Raw genomic sequence first — 19,390 nt, forward strand, 5'->3', positions numbered from 1 at the left:
TGTTTTAAAGCAAGCGAACAGGTGCATTTGGGATTTTATGCTGTACTGGGTCTGCAGGGCTTGATGGGTGGTTATTGGAGGGAGAGCATGTGTTTATGAAGAAATAGGGAAAGTTTGAGAAGACCAGAGAGATGGAAGATTGTTAACAGCTACAAAAAAGCCCTAAAAACAAAAGCTGTTCAATGATGCACTGGGGAAAAAATCAGTGAGCCAATATGTATACTTAACATTCAAGTATAAAGATGGCGACGTGAAAGGTTCCAATATAAAAAAGCAACGGTATACAAAAGTAGCAAGGAAAATTTATAATAAAACTACTTAAAGGAAAACACCTTCTTTTTTCAACATTTTACTATGTTTGTACATCAAATTAGATGAATTAATACATACATATCTTTTTTCAATGCGTGCACTTAATTTTTGTACAGCGCTTCGAGAATGTGTTAGCATTTAGCCTAGCCCCATTCATTCCTAAGGATCCAAACAGGGATGAAATTAGAAACCACCAAACACTTCCATGTTTTCTCTATTGAAAGACTGTTACATGAGTAGTTACACGAGTGGTGGCACAAAATAAAACGTGGCAATTTTTTAAAGCAGAAAAAAGGGAACTATATTGTATGGCGGAAGAGCACTTAGTTTGCAGCACTTCGCCACCATACTTACTTGTGTAACTAAAGGGCTCGTTATAGTCGTGTGTAGGTCCTACGGCGTAGCAGCGATGGCGTAGGTTCCGCGTCGGTTTTCATTTATACTTTTGCGTCGTCGTCCGCGTCGACGTGCAAACACAGGCGCGACCGCTGGTGGGCAATATTCACGCGTGTAACCACAGTAGCAGCGCGACCGTCAGAGAAGAAGAAGCTTGGCAAGTTAACCCACAAACGAAGAAGAAACAGCAACTTGTTGTGTATAATTTGAGAAGACCAGCAATGATGGAAGTAAATAAACAGCAACTTTTGATGCAGTTTGAGTTAAATCACTCCTCAACTTGGATCTTCTTTGTTTTCACAGTCACAAATGGAAATACCTATGACGCAGTTTTTTTTACCTGACGGGAGGGGTTCTGGTGGACCAATCACAGCGCTTGCGGTCCGCGTAGATCTGACGCGCTGTTAAAATTTTTGCGAGGTGCGTGTCAGGCTAAGCAGAGCTACGCACAGGCTACGGATAGCCTACGCCGTAGCTATGGCGTAGAACCTACGCACGACTATAAATCGCCCTTAACAGTCTTTAAATAGGGAAAACATGAAAGTGTTTGGTGGCTGATAAATTCCTCCCTGTTTGGATCCTAAGGATTGAATGGGGCTAGGCTAAATGCTAACACATTCACGACGCGCTGTACAAAGATTAAGTGTACGCATTGAAAAAAGATAGATGTGTTTTAATTCATCTAAGTTGAGGGAAGAACATTAAAAATTAAATGATAAATATTAAAAAATGCATTTATGTAAAAAATATGTAAACTAAAACCAGATGCTTTTTAAATACTTAAACCATAACAAATGTTATTATAAAAAGCTTACAGATATTTAAACAACACTGACTATAAGCTACAAAGCATACATTTTTTTATAGTTTTCATCACAAAACTAAAAGACATTAACTGTTTTTCGGAACTGTTTTTTTGACAATGATCAGAAACATGTGAAGAAAGATGTAAGCCATAATCTCACCTGCCATCCTGTCGGGTGATGCTATACCCATAGGCTGGTTTATTGATGAAGCTGATATTCACACCAACCAACGGCGTTCCGTCTGAAGTCACCACTTGTCCTCGGATAACACAAGCATGACTGCGGGATAACAAAACCCAGGTTTTAATTAGTTTAACTTTCATTGTGTCTGGTTACATCATGTCACATGGTGTTTGTAAACGCATATAATAAATTGAGTTAATCCCAAGGAGTCTCCAGTGAGGTTCCCCATTCCAGATAACAGATAAATGCGGTACTATTTGTGTCATTCCGGCACTTTGAGGGAATAATATGGAGGTATGAGTGCATTTAGTCACAGCAGATATCAGGACTTGAAACTGCCTGTCTGATGTAATCTGCCAGCCTTGGGAGCTCAGACATACTGATCGATATGAAAAAGGTCTAACACAGCTTCTTAAAATCCAGAACAAGTGCAAAACAACTTCCCGCTAGGCATGACTTCTTTCAGTGAATGACGCATAACAGAGATTTCTAATCAGGCTTTAGGCTCTTTATGAAAAGGAGATTTATAAAAGGACAAAAATTCAATGCAATACGACGGATATCTGAAATTGCAGCTTTTGCAGATATTGAAATGAAACACTTACAATATTGCACACCCTTGCAAAAGTCTATACGTATACAGTACTGACCAAAAGTGATGTCTAATTTTGGACGCTTAACATATTTGCTCTTTATTTAAAATATTTTATTAAAGATGCATTAAAAATGTTAAGCATTATGTTTGTCTATGCATTGTTTTGAATATATCCAAATATTTCCGAATATATCCAATATATCCGAATATATCCACAGCTTATCACTAATAAGCTGTGGCTCAATAAACACCTTAAAATGTGGAAATCATCACATTCAAGTACCATCATATTTACAAACAGGTGCTTAAAATGACGCATTGTATGCAAATACAAATGTTTGCCTATATTTGATTTTTTTATAAATTATACATTTCTAAAAAGACTTCAAAACATTAAATACAAATTCAAATAGGGTGAAGTCAAAAGTGTCCACAGTTCAATACAAAAATGATCATAGTTTAATATTACCGTAGTACTTACTGAACATGCTTTCTATTTAAATATATAATCTAGAAGCATACAAAAAAATTTTTTGCAATAAGCTTTAAACATTCGCCAAGTAGCGGAACAATTAACACTGGTGTGTAAGAGGTTGACCCTTTCCTGTCCTTACTTCGGGCAAGATCACGGTCCCAACAATATTCCCGTCCCAGGGAGACTAACGTTATGCTAATTTAAGCAGCCTTTCACCTTCAGCAGTCCTTGCCTCAGCTCCACGTCCCTGTAAACAAAGCTAGCAGAGATAACGTGCCAACGCACAGCCCCCCGCTACGACTATTATCAGACCGAGAGTGAACTCAGATGAAATAGAGAGACAGAGAAAGTGACAAAGAAATATTGCTAAAAAAGGGCAGAATGAAATAAAGAAAGAGAGAAAGAGAGAGATAAAATGTGTAAAGCTTTTGTCTATCCACGACATTGCTCGGGGTGACAGTTTGATTTAGAGAATTCTCATTCCGGAGGGGCACTGGTGCGAATTTTCACGGGGCGCACTGAGTGGAACTGTCGTCTTTGTGTCGCAGCGAAATATCTTGAGCTGATTCAACAACTACGAGACAAATGATTTAAATATTGATCCTAAACAAATCTGAAGAAGACAAAGGAGGGGACATTGAAGAGTTCTAGAGCCACCCCCACACTCAAAATGAGATCGTTGCAGAACGTGCAAGGTTTATGGAGTCGGTCGTGACAACATTTTCATGACAGATAAATCACCTTATAGCCCTATCACCATTGTGTCGGCAGAAGTGTAATTTCAAGAAAATTGTAGACCGCTCTCTGCTTTGATATTAGACACGACAACTGTACTGATAGGCAATTTCAGCGAGCATGTTATGAAGTGCTCTTTCTTCGTGTAAATAGTAAAGATCGTAAGTGTAAGACAAGCATGGCTATGCGCAGAAAACTGCATGGTCTCAATAGGCATATTTCAGGAACGCCTCTGAATTAATGTGTGCAAACCCTTGTAGAGTGCAGAATTAAATCAGCAAACTTCTTTACCACTGTAATGTTTTTACCATTTCATCACTTAACTTTTATTAACATTCTCAGAAGAAAACGAAGCTTGTTGTGCACAACTTGGTACCGTGAACTAACAGTCAGATGGATGCTAAAGTGCGCTGAGGTGTGTGTCTGGGGCTTTATTGTACATTTTTCTCATTTGCCGTGTAAATGTTGTAAGTGCAGTAAAAGCACACAAACATATGCAGTAGTCAAAGTGATGCTCGTCTTAGTAAGCACCATTAGTTACGAAACGACTTCAAAACAGGTCCTAAATATAAACGCGCTCCTTTTCTTGCATTCCTGTTACAGTAGTACCAGTCTTCCTCTTCACAGGAAATGCAACATGTTGTAAATAGGGTAAATGGAGAGCCATACTACCTGCATTTCCAAATGATGGTAAAAGGGTTTAAGTACACTCTGATGCACCAAGTAAACAACTTGACCCAAGTGCATCTCAAGCCAAGCGCATTTACGCTTTTGTGCGAACTCCGATGCGGAGATAAACAGACCTCATGCTGTTAATGTTAAAATATATGAAGATATCAGGAACGTCTCAGAAACCTAGCAAGAGCCTCACAGGTCAATAGGATGATGTGTCACTTTGATTGTCGCCATCCGTGTTGCTTTCTTGTGGTTGGACACACCAGACATGCATTTTGGACGTGTCTACTAGCAAGTGGTTATAGAATCAATAAAAAAGGCAGATCAGGTGATGACAGGGGGCTGTTTAAGATCCAGTGCGGTAAAGGCTCCATCTGGACTTGAGAGCCGCTGTCAGGCGCTCTCATATCTGTCAAGGGGTGGAGAAATGAAGGGGTGATAAATAATATATCAGGCCTGATATTTTTAGGTGAATCGAGGTCTGCGATCTTGCGGCTGGTGGTCGGCTTCTAAAGCTTTTATTTATTTACGCCTCTTTTTTCTCTGGAGACGTTGACGAAGGACGGCAAGACCCTCGTGTTGAAATAATGAAGAGGGTATTGAGAGACTCCCGTTGAGTTTCACGAAAATGTCACCTTGGGAAAATGTCACACTCTATTACAAGAGAATTTCATGAATGCTGGCTGACATGTCTGCAAAAAAGGCAATATCAAACAAAGTCCCGTGTTTCGTTTCTCAAGCATGAGAGCAGCTGAGGTTAGACATATCAGACATGAGCTGATTGAGGGCGCTCTGATTTATGCATGAGAGGAACGATTAGTAGATAGGACTGAGTGTGAGAAGGAAAGAGTGCTGGCCTCGGCTTTGAAGTGATCAGAGCCTCATTAGAATGGCACAGATTAGACAAAAGAAGCCTGTACTTGCCACAGGCTCAGTCACGCGAAGAAATGGGCCATTTGGTCCAAAGTCTGAGCTGGACTGTGGAAAATGTCCATTTAAGAGATTCAAAAACAATATTTTGCAAACCATAGCCCGGAAAAGGGTTGTCCATTGATCCGAAATCCTTTAAAACAAGAAATGTCTCTTTGACGAAAGAAAAACTAAGAAACAAACAAGACGGAAGCTAAAAACGGGAGGCTTTGAATCGAAGACCTCTTTGGCACATTATGCCTTATGGAGATGAGAATCGAAACGTCAAAGTACCCTAGGCGACACCATTAAAGCCATTCTCCATGGAGATTACAGAAAGATGCTCATTTGGTTGTTTCGTTTTTGCATTTTTGCTTTTGAAATGTCATGAAAGGAAAAATGGCAATACTCTACAAGATTTCAAAGGAGCACAATGTTTCCCCCAAGTCTTTGATAACGTCCTTTGTGAGGTTCTCAATTGAAAACAGAAAGAAAAACAAGACCTTTGCACGAGTGGGATGCAAATTAATTGCAGTTCACGTTTGCTATTGTTTACAGTTACACGAATGCCAAAAAATATAAGGAGTCACATAGGATCACACAGTGACAGCACCGTTCTCCCTTATGAAGGATGTTTGGTGCACCATGGGACAAGCCCCATGGCCTGTTTGTTTACTTGAACAAAGAATATGGATGGATTGACAGCATTCTCAATTTTTTACTTTTAACTCATTGATCTAAATATTGCTACTCTGGTGAATCAGGATAAAAATAGAAATGAGTACCAAAGCTGCAAATATTTACAAACATTAAAGGGACACTCCACTTAAAAAAAATTCTAATTTTCTAGCTCCCCTAGAGTGATACATTTGATTTTTACCGTTTTGGAATCCATTCAGCTGATTCCCGGCTCTGGCGCTACCACTTTTAGCATAGCTTAGCATAATCCATTGAATCTGATTAGACCATTAGCATAAAAAAAACCCCAAAGAGTTTTGATATTTTTCACTTTTTAAAACTTCACTCTTCTGTAGTTACATTGTTAAAATTAAAGTTGTGATTTTCTAGGCAGATATGGCTAGGAACTATACTCTCATTCTGGCGTAATAATCAAGGACTTTGCTGCTGTAACATGGCTGCAGTAGGCACGATAATATTACGCAGTTCCCGAAAATAGTCCCCTGCTATTGAAAGTTACTAAGGGGACTCTTTTTGGCTGGTGCATAATATCATTGCACCTCCTGCAGCCATGTTAAGGCAGTAAAGTCCTTGATTATTACACCAGAATGAGAGTATAGTTCCTAGCCAAATCTGCCTACAAAATCGCAACTTTAATTGGTCTTAATACACGATGTAACTACAGAAGAGTCAAGTTTTAAATAGGAAATATAGCAAAAGTCTTTGGTTGTTTTTAGCGCGATGCTAATGGTCTAATCAGATTCAATGGATTATGCTAAGCTACGCTAAAAGTGGTACCGCCAGACCCGGAGATCGCCTGAATGGATTCCAAAATGGTTAAATCAAATATTTAACTCTAGGGGAGCCGTAAAATGGAAATATTTTCTAAAAAAGTGGAGTGTCCCTTTAATGCTAAAAAACTAAAACATAATATCAAAATTAGCACCAAGAACACATCCAAATTCATTGCATGTGGCTAACAAACACTTACATGCCGTCAAACGGATTGACACCAGGGATGACGTGGGTACTGTCCCGGCCAACCAGAAAGCGGACACGGTGGTAAAATGACTGCAGGGTGCTCTGGGTAGAGGAGATCTGTGATTCCTGGATGATGTCTAGTGGATCAGGGGAGCCCACACATAGAGACGTGGTGTGACAAGAAGTCTGCAGGCAGCAATCCGGGTCCATGCAGTCCATCAAACCATCTATTGATAAAAATGAAAGGGAAAATTCAGAAGGTATATTTAGTTCTAAAAATGTTTTCCCTAAAGGGGAATTCTATGAAGACCAGTTTATATGGTAGAGCTAGTCTAGATTATTGCTCAGATTAACCACCAGAAGATGGACCAAGTGTGTAGAAAACTGCCCTATTCAGATTGTATAATGCTAATACATAAGGTGCTCTTTGTGCTCAATAGTCCAATCAACCCTAAATGCAGATTAAGAGTTGGGTTTAGTGCCAGCTTGACCAGGTATGACATTGCTCATAAGGTGAATAATTTACAGCATCATTGCTTTCCTGAATGCTCATGCTATCCATTGTAATGTCATTTTCCAAGTGTTGATGTCCATGTAATGTCCAAAGCATCTTTAAACAAGTGGTACGAAGATTTCATTATCCCAAAAGGAACACTAGTAAACTTAAAGCAGCCCCTTGAACACCGCTGAGCTTCTGAGCAATCACTGACTCTGCTGGGCGTCTTGCTCTGCCCTACAGCTGCGCTACTGCAGTAAGTTAAAGTCAGCGGTAGAGATGTCTGGCTTCGCACTTCATGTTTTTTCCTTCCTACCTCTACTGGCAGCTCAGCTTCTCTCTCTTGTAATTCGGCTGAAAAAATTCAGTACTCTGGGCCATGCTGAGAGGAACCCTTTAATGTAGTGAAGTGGGTCATCTCTTATTCTGTACTCTCTTCCTCTCTCTACGTTCAGGAACCTCTCCGACCAGATGGGCCAGATTACAAAAATAACAGCTCTCCAGGCGGATGTCTCACCGCTGCTCGTTTCAGTCGTTGCAATGGTGCTGCCAATTCGCAACTACATGGCTAGCATATGTACTAGCAGTTTGTGACTGTAAAATTGAAGCGGTGGAGCTGTGTGTATCATTTTTGGTCTGCATGTATTTGCCTCAGGGATGGCTACCCACATAGCCGTTCATGTCAGTCCCTCAGAGCGAATGGTTAGGATATCTTGTCACGAAAACACAAACAAGCCTATGCAGCCACATAAAATACTATGTCATTGGTGATGATTTGTAAAGTTTGTAAGCTACAACTGAAGAATAGCGGGTGAGCTCCCTAAACAAGTGATTATTGAAGTGAATATGTTCATGGCTCAGTGCAGTTTGTGACAGGACAATCCTACCGTTGATTTGGAGGCTTGGCAGGAGGTTAGTTCGAGGCAGATGCTTGCTGGCAAATGAAAACTGGGTGATGTGGACTCTTTTTAAACTTAGGGAGCATCTTACTTTTCTACAAGCCCCCCATGTATACATGGGTCAGACTGGAATATATGCACTGCTATTTAAATGACTTGCTTTTGTTTGATGTAGCTGTTTGAGGTGGACAATAGACAAGATATTACTGACAAAGACACTAAGATCAAAAAGAATTCCAGTAGAGACCCTAAAAAAATGTGAGATAGACAAGATGAGAGCGAGGACATGAGATAAGACAAGAAAGAGGATAAGAGACAGGAGACAAGATTGGAAGAAATGAGATAAGGTGAGACAACATAATAAGAGGAAGTAAAATAAGACAAAAAAAGGAAGAATAGAGAAAACAAGAACCACGTGAACTCATAATAAGTACAAATCAGTGTGCTGCCTGCGTTGTACCTCCATCGTTGTCCTTGCCGTCGCTGCAGGCCGTCTCCATTGATGTGTCGCAGCCTGCTCCCCGCCAGCCCAGCTGACAAACGCAGTACCAGCCATTATTACCGAGCGTGCATCTGCCGTTGCCATTGCACAGACCAGGACAGCCCTCTGTTCATACAAGAGCAAAGCAAACACATTAGAGGAGTCTAGGAAAGCAAAGCAAAAACATAAATATAGATACTACGAAACCTAGTCACTATCACATCCGACACAAGTTCTAAAATAAAGAGGTCTAAATAAAGGACTAGAGGTCAAAAGAGTGCATTGGTAATAATAGTGATAAATTTAAGTGATTAACTGATACACCTTTTCCTTAAGCCCTTATATCCTATTGAGGCAGCCTTATACTGCAGAGCTCAAGCGGATCAATACATTCTCATTAGTGTTGTACAATAGATGCAGAACTCGGCTCTAGAGAGAGCGAGAGAGAAAGAGAGAGACTGGAGATAATGAGATACAAATGAAAGTTAGAGGCAGAATATAACCTGAAAAAAATCATTATGTGTTTGTGATTTTGTGATAGCGTAACAAAAGACCCCATTAAATCAGATTTGGAGTTCCACGTCTGTTAGCTCGAAGATACTTTATATGCTATTTACATCTAAAAACTAAAAAATGGATTATCAAACGGTAAAACGAACCAGAAAAATTCTGATGACTCATTTTTGTTTGTCTGATAAAATGATTACTAGAATGCGAAGCAACATTGACTACCAACAGCAAGTATTTAAAGTTATTGAACATTTTAGTACCTACAGTATGAGCATACAGAATCTGCTGATTTTTTTTTATTCAAATAAGAGCATTTGTCTTGTAAATGGATTTGACTGTCGCGCTTCACATAGACGACAGAGTCAAGTAAGAGCTTAACTCGGCGGTAAATTTAATTTAATCTCAAATATCAAATGGTTCGTCCTCTCTATCATTAAAACGGTCAAAGCAAACAGCATGCGCAGGGTTAATGTACTTGTCAATGACGGCGGACAAACGCGAGAGATAGGCTGCGTATGTGTGCTTGTTGTCAATGATGGTTACTGGTCACAAACACGCTCAAGCGCGGGGTATGTGTGCTTGTCAATGGCGGGGATTAAATCCGCGGAATTCTGCTGGGTTTTCCGTGGAAATCTGAGGGCGCAGATTACGTTTGGGCCTGCCTATGTGCCCCCACACATTTCCTTTCCATTTAAAGGCGTTCTAAGCAAATCTGCGAGACATTAGTTTTTGTTGACGTTTGAATTGTTTTCAAACAGACCGAGCATAGCTAACTCCTCCCCCTCCCTTCCGTGCTTTCATGAACGCGCCCAACCCCCACCCCCAAATCATTCTTGTCGTTTATTGGCTGGAACACTTTGATATGGTTTCTGTTTGTAGGTTTGGCCACTGTGTTGTTATTGCCGTTTGTAAAGCCTGGGCTGTCTACACAGATCGCGTTTTTTTACAGTTTGATCAGCGGACAGGCAGCAAGCAGATAGTGAGGAGATGTTTGCTGTATGTAACAAAAAATGTTTTATGGTCTAAAACGCGTCAATTCGCTTAGAGCACCTTTAATTGGAAAAACATCAACAGAATTAACAGTGCCCCTGTAGTTCAGATGGTAAAGCATTGCATAAGCATTGCATTAGCATTGTATTAGCAACGCAAATATCTTGGGATCGATCCCAACAAAAAACACACACGCAGAATCGAACATAAGACCTAGCCTATAGTTTACTTTTCTATAATATGAACGCCGAGACAACATCTCAAAGGAGTTTGTGTGTTCGACAGGGAGTTTGATGCTGACAGGATGTAGATAGCACCGTTGGCACATGGTTCTACAGATACGGTACTAGAGGAAGGTTGGGGGGGCTTTGTCTGCTTCACATGACAGTGTAAAATGGCTGTCAATGTCCCATTTCTTCCTTTCCCCGCCACTTATCAGCTACCTGTCCGATTCTATTTCAAGAGATGAAAACAGAGGCGAAAGGCGAGAAATCCAGCGCCATCAAATGTAAAATCCTGACATGCTTTTTCACAATCCCAGAGCCTCGCTCTCTATGATGTCTGAGGTGACCTATTTTGTCAGCAACAGTTAGCAGAACCATTGCTGGAACATTATAAAGACTCAAATAACAAAGAGATAGAGGTTGTGAAAGGGAGACAGAGAAGGTTTGTAGAGATAGTAAGGTGTTGGTTGCCTGATAAGAAGGAAATTCGAGATGCTTCTAGCTTTCTAAATATGGCTCAATGTGAAATGGCGTGGAATGTTTTCATCCAGGCTTTGTGCATCGTGATCCTGTGCTCAGTGTGGTTTGTCTCAATATGTGATATATGTGGCATTTAGCACATTTAGCACCCTCTGAGGCAAAAATGGATCAATGATCCTTGCTGTAAATTTCACCTATATGGCGAAGCCATCAAGAATGTGGGCTGAAATGTTGAAATGTGAACGTGGGCTGAAATGTGTTGATTCTTAGTTACGCAACTGATATAAAGTCAGAGTTGACATTGCCGAAGTTCACAAGATTTAAATAACATCACCAAAGTCATAGGGGTCACAATGACAGAGGTTGCAATCTAAAAAATGCTGGGTAGATTCAACCCATGGCTGGATAAAATATGGACAAACCCAACTGTAGGGTTAAATTAACCTAGAAAACCCAGCGATGGGTTGAAACAGCTCACCATTGGTCATTGTAAACCAATAAATACAGCCTTTTTTAGAGTGCAGTTTTAGGGATGGGATGGTAGGTCCTATTTCAATTTTTTTATTTTATTAAAAGTGGCTGCTAACCTTTTTTTATATGCTAATTTTCCAGCTCCCCTAGAGTTAAACATTTGATTTTTACCGTTTTGGAATCCATTCAGCTGATCTCTGGGTCTGGCACTACCACTTTTAGCATAGCTTAGCATAATCCATTAAATCTGATTAGACCATTAGCATCACGCAAAAAAACCCCAAAGAGTTTCAATATTTTTCCTATTTAAAACTATTTAAACTGTAGTTACATCGTGTACTAAGACCGACGGAAAATTAAAAGTTGTGATTTTCTAGGCAGATATGGCTATGACTATACTCTCATTCTGGCGTAATAATCAAGGACTTTGCTGCCATAACATGGCTGCAGGAGGCGCAATGATATTACGCAGCACCCGAAAATAGTCCCCTTAGTAACTTTCAATGGCAGGGGACTATTTTCAGGCACTGTGTAATATCATATCACCTCCTGCAACCATGTTACGGCAGCAAAGTCTTAGTACATGATGAAACTACAGAAGAATATCGAAACTCTTTGGTTATTTTTTAGCGCAATGCTAATGGTCTAATCAGATTCAATGGATTATGCTAAGCTATGCTAAAAGTGGTAGCGCCAGAACCGGAGATCAGCTGAATGGATTCCAAATTGGTAAAAATCTAATGTTTAACTCTAGCAGAGCTGGAAAATGAGCATATTTTCAAAAAAAAGTGGAGTGTCCATTTAAATTGCTGTAAGTTCAACCTTTCTGTACTACAGGACATATGGTGACAGTGATGCTTTTGCTAAGCAAATGATTTTTTCTTTTATTATTATTATTATTCACAGCCGTAACCTTGGGTGAGCTCGCCCGGTAGACGACCGATTACTCCTCGAACAGACAAACAGCTGCGTGGCCCGCAGTGGCGAGACGTTTGAATGGTTTGTTCTGAATGCTTATTAAAGAGGAAAATAAATAAAGATCAGTGCACCGCTGGCAGCAGTTCAGCTTAATTGGCAGCCTTTTCAGAGAGCGGCCCCTGCGGAGCTCACCCGCGCGTCAGGCTGAAACGGCTCCTGAGGGCCACGAGCCGCCTCGCACGACCCCCGCGGCTCACACTATACTCTACACAGGAAGCAAGGGAGGGATGGGGTGGGCGCACAAAGAAAAAGTCAAAGGATGAAAGAATAAGTGAATGAGCAGGTAGGAGGTTTGGGCGGCTCGAGATTTCAACATCACCGGTGCATTGCATGCTTTAATTAGAAGGGGCATCGGGTCAGAACCTCACCAAACCCCCGCCCTTCCCTGTGCTCTCCTACACAGCTGCACCGGGCATCCATTATGCATGGTGGCAATCGTCAAGGTCTGCGACCTGTCGCCAACACTCCCTTGCTAAATACAATAAACTCTCAGAGGGTGCTAAGTGGCAACGTGTATTGGATGAGCACTGTGATTGGCAGAGGACCGGTGAGATGACATGTAAATATGAGTGCTGCCCTACGGATGCAAAGATGGGAAAATGATGGAAGACAGGATGGGAGACAGGAAGAAAGGATAGGGAAAGTAAGAGTGCCATACCTTTCACTACCTTATCCAGATAGTGAGCTTTAGGGGAAGATAAAAGACAAGGACATATAAGGGAGGTTTCGTACAGTGCTGCTTTCATGACAAGACACAGACAGCTAGAGACATGGACTGGTTGCTCGAGCCTACTACGTTTACTGAAACACAGACGAGGATTTGCACAAGCGATAGATAGGACAACGACAGTACATGCGATACAAGCAACACTTCACATAACAGGCTGGGAGCGAGTTTAAGGTATGGTGTGACAGGCTAGAAAGAGGGAGAGACAGAGAGAGATCCAGTAGAGATAGACTTAATGTCTGCATTATATTACTTCTTTCTAAAGTTATTTAGCTTATTTTTATTTACCATTTCACTTTTAAATCTGCACTATATGCTTTTTTACTTTTATTTGCACGCAGCCCAGCTGCAAATGCAGTGATAATACACATGTACAGTTTTTGTCATGCCAATGAAGCACACTAAAATTTAAACATTAGAGAGAGAGAGAGAGAGAGAGAGAGAGAGAGAGAGAGAGAACAGAGAGATAGATAATGGAGAAATAAATATCTTTGTTTATTAACATATATTATTTTTATAGTTATGTATAATGCATTAAAAGGTAATCGGTTATTAAAGCAATAAGCCATGAGAGCGTAAAAGTGATTTTATTAAAAATGAAATGGCTTTGTTTGTAAAAATTCTTCTGTCAAATGCCATAGTTCATTAACCTAACTCTAGGATGTTTTGGGTTGCCAGATAAGCGTCTTTATAATGATTTAACACAGAAAAACAATGCAAGTTTAATATATACACTGCTCATGGTTATTCCTTAAATAATGCATCAACCACACAAATACATTTTAACTTTAGTTTCAAATGTGTTTGCAGATGCATTAGGAATACTTTTATAATCCATTATATTTGCATACATGCACTTTTAATTACATTGCATTTTATCTGCAGAGAAAGTATCATTGTTTTTCAGATTGATAATGCAAAAAAAAAATAGAGAAAGAGCTGTTTCAGCATGGAAACACATCACGGATGGGACAGTTACACTTCAATCCAAGCAGAAGCCGAGAGGCATTATGTCAGGCATTCTGTATAATACCTCATGAACCGTCATACTTACCGCTTTTAAAGGGACAATTTACCCAAAAATGAAAATTCTGTCATAATTTTCTCCCTCTCATGTCGTTACAAACCTGTATACATTTCTTTGTTCTGATAAACATGAAGGAAGATATTTTGAGCCCCATTGACTTCCAAAGTAGGGAAAAATAATACTATGGAAGTGAATGAGGCTCATGAACAGTTTGGATACAAACATTCCTCAAAATATCTTTCTTCATGTTCAAGACAAAGTCAGGCCTAATCTCAGAGATGGGTTTGGCCAGTACTTATTTTATACAAATGTTGTTCCAGGTCAACCTAAGGATGTTGACCAATTTTATCTCCAACTTGCCTAAATCATCACATTAAGTTAAAAGTTAAAAGTAAAAAACAAAGTTTCTCGCTATCATTGTTTTTATTTTAAATGGAACTACGACAGAAGTACATTTAGTACTGTTCTGCATATAACAATATTATAACTGATATAATATTTAAAAATATATAACAATAATAATACATTCTGCTTAACCATCAGTAGAGGCGGACACTACTTAAGTATTTTTACTTTCTACATAAAAGTTGATTTTTAAGTATTCATATTTTATATATATGTATATCATCATCATGGAAACATTTGAAGATGTTAATTGTAAGTTGAATATAATGTGGATTATAATGTATCAGTGATGTTCTAAAATCCAATAAAATACAAATTATAAAAAAGTATTTGTATTTTTTCAGTGTTTTTTTCTTTGGAAAACATACATTCCAAAGCATATTATAATTTTTTTACTGCACTACAATTCATAATTTCAAGTTTTTGGTTTATATTTAATATTTAACTACATTAAACATCTAGTATTTTTTTTACTTTTACCTAAGTAAAAAGTATTTTTTTACTTTTACTCAAGAAAAGTAAAAGTACACAATTTTTATGTAATTAGGTATTAAATCAATTTTAATATGTAATATAAAAGGAATATGATTCTATGCTTTAGAATGTAGTGAAATTTTTTTTTTGTAAAGTAAAGCATTTTTTTTCCTAAAACAAAAACTCTGATAAAGCACAGATGCTTGGAAAATTTACTTAAAATACTCAAGTAGTGTCCGCCTCTGACCATCAGTAATAAAACATAAACATTGTTTAACTATAGTAACCACTGTTTTTGGTGTTATTTATGGTAAAACCCCACTAACCACAAATTTACTATGGTCTCACCACAATACACGCATAATTTAAGTCTACCTGCACTGTAATAAAGATGTAAATTACCTGGTTACCTTAAAATTTTGAGTTCATTCAACTTAAAATGACTGTAGTAAAACTATAACAATACAAATGGCAATGAATCTGCCAAAAACACTTTTACTATACTAAGTCCATGGTTTCTTGCTGAATGAGTCTTGTTACTACACTAGTCAACATTTGAAGTGGATCAAATCCTTTTATAAAAGTTGTCTTAAAACTAATACCCAAACCCGTTCTTGTCTTAAGACAACTTTGATAAACATTTTTGATCCACTTCAAATGTTGTATAGTTTTCTCAAAAACAATTTTTACCTCTGGCGATTAACATATCGGTTAAAGTCTGAGCCTGACACCACCCTATAAACCTGGTTCAACTATAGGACAATTTGTCCCGTACGATGTGCGTCATTATGCAAGAGAACTGACAGCAAAATCTATATGTAAACATCACAAATTATTATTTATTAGCATTAAGACTCCTTCCTATAACAAAAAAAAATTATTGCTACAAAAAACATTTGCTAAATATGTCAATTTCACTAAACTACATACTGGCATGTGCACTACACAACATTCCTGTGCTACGAAACGGATTTACATTTAAATTCAGAGCCGCAAACAAAGTCTTTCCAGTGACTGCTCTGCTCGTGACAATGCAAATGTTTGTGATGAAAATGAATAAACTGAAAAGAATGAGAACGTCGGGATAAGCAAATGGAGGATGAGACGAAGCGATGAGCAGAAATGAAATGACGCTCTAACACATTCCCACATTAAAATGCATGAAGGCGAGCTTCATATCCTTAAGCAAACCTGTTCATGCTATGCCGAGTTGCACAAATTCAATTACGCATGCTTCCTCACACCTCCCGGCACGCCCCTTCACCCTAGACGTAACCCCACCCTCGCCCGACACTTCACACACACACACACACACTCCGGCCTTACCGATGGTACAGTGCTCTCCGTTCCAGCCTGGGCTGCATTCGCATTTTCCATCTTTGCACGTCCCATGCTCGCTGCAGCGCGGGTGACACGCCCGTTGCTCACATCCGGTGCCCATCCAGCCCTCGTCGCAACGGCAGCTGCCCGCCACGCAGATGCCGTGTCCACCACAGTCGGCTGCGCACAGCTCTGTGGGACACGAGAAGAAGAGGAGGGGATGTAAAAGAGTAGATGGAACATGACAACAGGGGGTAAAGAGAGCAAATCCAGGAGTTATTGTCAGTGATGGGACGGCTACGCTTCGCTACCTTGTCTGATGGCTGGTGAAAAGAAATTCCTGCAACCTCATAAAAGGGACAATCCCCTTTGGACAATACAAATCTAATAAGACCATTACAAAGCAGGGGTTTGGGGATTGTGGGAGGTTTAACTGGGAAACGATTTTTTTTTTTGCTACGTCTCTTCTTTGCATTTGAGGGAATTCCTTTTGTGGAAAGGAGATGAGGGAAAAACTTGGAAAAAAGAATGAATATAAAAGTAACAGAACAGAATCCGATTTCCTCCTCCTATACAATCTGACACACTTGTTAGATCATTTTTAAGTGGGTTTTACCGTAAGGGAAATGAGGTCAAAGACTGGGTAAATGTTTCTAAATACAAGGCACCGTGCAATAAATATAGTTAGGGGTGCAATTTTTGTCCAAAGTATTAAGTGCTTTATATCACTGGAATCACTGGATCAAGACGAACATAGATTTTATTTAAAGGTGCAGTGTGTAATTTTTAGAAGGATCTCTTGACAGAAATGCACAATAATATACAAAACTATATTATCAGATGTGTATAAAGACCTTTTTAAAATGAACCATTATGTTTTATTACCTTAGAATGAGACGTTTTTATCTACATACACAGCGGGTCCCCTTACATGGAAGTCGCCATTTTGTGCCGCCATGTTTTCTACAGAAGCCCTTAACGGACAAACTTTTTTTACTAAGTATTCTCTGTCAATTACATGTTTTTCCAGTGGCGGCTACCATAGCTTCTCTATGCATTTAAAAACGAGGTGTGAGCAGTGGACTGAGCCGTCGGTTGCAATTTGCAACCTCACCACTGGATGCCGCCGAAATTTACACACTGCAGCTTTAAGTCATTCAAATTTTTTCGTTATTTTAGATTTTTTTGCAAAAACATTTAAACGAACTAGTCCTAGGTTTTTCGCCCGATGGGAACCAATCAAGTGCTGAAATATTTCTTGGAGTTTGTTTATGAAAAGTTATCAAAAAAGTTAAACTTTTGACTCATCGTCGACACGCCATGCCCAAACGCCTGAAGTGCGCGAAGCTGCTTGGACTTGATTGGCAATGACTGGGGACATGAATGAGGTATCGACACCAAATTTGGTACATTTATACATGAGCTTATTCTGGGGTCACGTGCAAAAAATTGCGGTGACTGATCACTAGTTGGCGCTACAGCGATGGCAAACACGTTGATGCTCATCCTCCCACAATTCGAGTCCAAATGTCAAATGCCTTATATCACTGGAATCCTTGGCTCACGACGAATAAAATGTTTATTTCTAATTTCATTTCAGTCATGAAAAAATTTTCGGTGAACTATCCCTTTAAGGGTAAGTCGCTTTGCATAGAAGCATCTGCCGAATGCATTAATATATCCTGGTCCTTTAACGACGTTTAAAGAATGTATACAATTAAAATAATATTTCCAGTGATGATAATTTTAATAAAATGATAAGTTAGGATGCAATCTCGAAAAGTTACATCTTCAAATTTGAATAAAATAAAGAAATTGGGACTGGTTTTATATACTTACAAGCCGCCAAACAACATCATGGAGACATGCTGGTTGGTTTATATAATTCATACTGGGCGTCAAGATACTAAAACCCTTGAACCTTGTTATACGCTGCTTGCAGCTATATTTCTATATAAATTTAGTACGAGGAGGATGTTGAACTCAAATCCTTGTTGAGTTCAATCTCCCATGTGACACATTTTTGACAAGTTAAACAGTCCCCTGTGCTTTACTTCCCACTTTAGCTTCTAGGAAGTGTGAACCGAGAGTGCCAATACCAAAGTGTAACACTTCACAGCATGTCTAGCGAGTTTAAAAACTTTCTGCAAACATTTCTGTTGATTTCCTGTTGCTTGGTGGTAGAGCATGCCGCTGGCAACCTAAACGTCACAGGTTTGATCCCAAGAATAAAATGCGTTGTTAAAACAAATCACAAAATAAATTACGGATAAAAGTGTGTGTCAAATTAACACATACGAACGTAAAAATATAACCGTGGTGTAAAAACAAATCGACAAAGCATACCAAACATCAGATGAATATGAGTTCCTTTCACTGAAGGAAAAGCAGCTTAGCGAAGATAGAAGAAAAATGGCTTTGTATTGCCGTTTAATTAGCCGAACGTATTCGTGATATCCAGAAGGAAGCGAGGGAGGTCTTCTATAGGCTATTAATGAGTCAATTATGTTCATGTGGTTCCCCATTTTGTCACTGTTACGAATTAAACAGAGTTAACTTAGTCTTTTCAGACGCAAACCATAACATGGCATTACCAGATTTAAAAGCCAGAAGAAAAAAATCTCTTCTCTCTTGCTAATTACATTGTCGGGTCTTTGTTAAATTATGTAAATGCCCTTAATTTCACATGCAACATTTCAATTAGACGCATCCTAATGGCATTTCATTCAGAACTGCTTAAAGTTGTCAAGGAGACACCCAGTTGTTCAATTTCTCTCTCTCTCTCTCTCTCTCTCTCTCTCTCTCTCTCTCTCTCTCTCTCTCTCTCTCTCTCTCAAAAAATATCTTGCTTGATTATACAAATATAATTTTCTCGTAAAGGTGTTCCTCCGAGCGATTCTCATAAAAGGTAACACAACAGCTATCTGACAGGACAAGACCATCTGTGGATCGTTCCCATAATGCCTCACCACGGGGCACAGACACAGAGAACGCTGTACAATAATTGGGCGAATCTCGCTCGTGTCCTTTAATGGAGGAGGAGAACTAATTGATGCAGATCGAGATTGTTTGCACCTCATTTCAGAATGTGGCAGAGCTGCCAGACTGCCCACATAACAGAGCTGAGAGACTGAGAGCTCCTTATTTAATTATAACCGGTGAC

At 39.3% G+C, this 19,390-nt stretch overlaps 1 protein-coding gene across 9 annotated transcripts in view; it reads right to left on the minus strand.

Annotated features, from left to right (window-relative positions):
• Nucleotides 1-19,390, minus strand: part of tenm4 (teneurin transmembrane protein 4) — a 268,749-nt gene that overhangs the window by 64,676 nt on the left and 184,683 nt on the right. For 7 of the 9 annotated variants that reach the window (XM_065281625.1, XM_065281626.1, XM_065281624.1 and 4 more), the window contains 5 exons: nt 16,234-16,419; nt 12,933-12,959; nt 8,601-8,747; nt 6,756-6,972; nt 1,674-1,793 (listed from right to left, as the gene is read on the minus strand). In XM_065281625.1, coding sequence (XP_065137697.1) covers nt 1,674-1,793; nt 6,756-6,972; nt 8,601-8,747; nt 12,933-12,959; nt 16,234-16,419 — 697 coding nt within the window. The remainder of the gene's footprint in view (nt 1-1,673; nt 1,794-6,755; nt 6,973-8,600; nt 8,748-12,932; nt 12,960-16,233; nt 16,420-19,390) is intronic. The other 2 variants (XM_065281623.1, XM_065281622.1) reach the window with 1 other exon arrangement.

The sequence above is a fragment of the Paramisgurnus dabryanus genome, chromosome 8 (assembly GCF_030506205.2).
Source record: "Paramisgurnus dabryanus chromosome 8, PD_genome_1.1, whole genome shotgun sequence".
NCBI lineage: Eukaryota > Metazoa > Chordata > Actinopteri > Cypriniformes > Cobitidae > Paramisgurnus > Paramisgurnus dabryanus.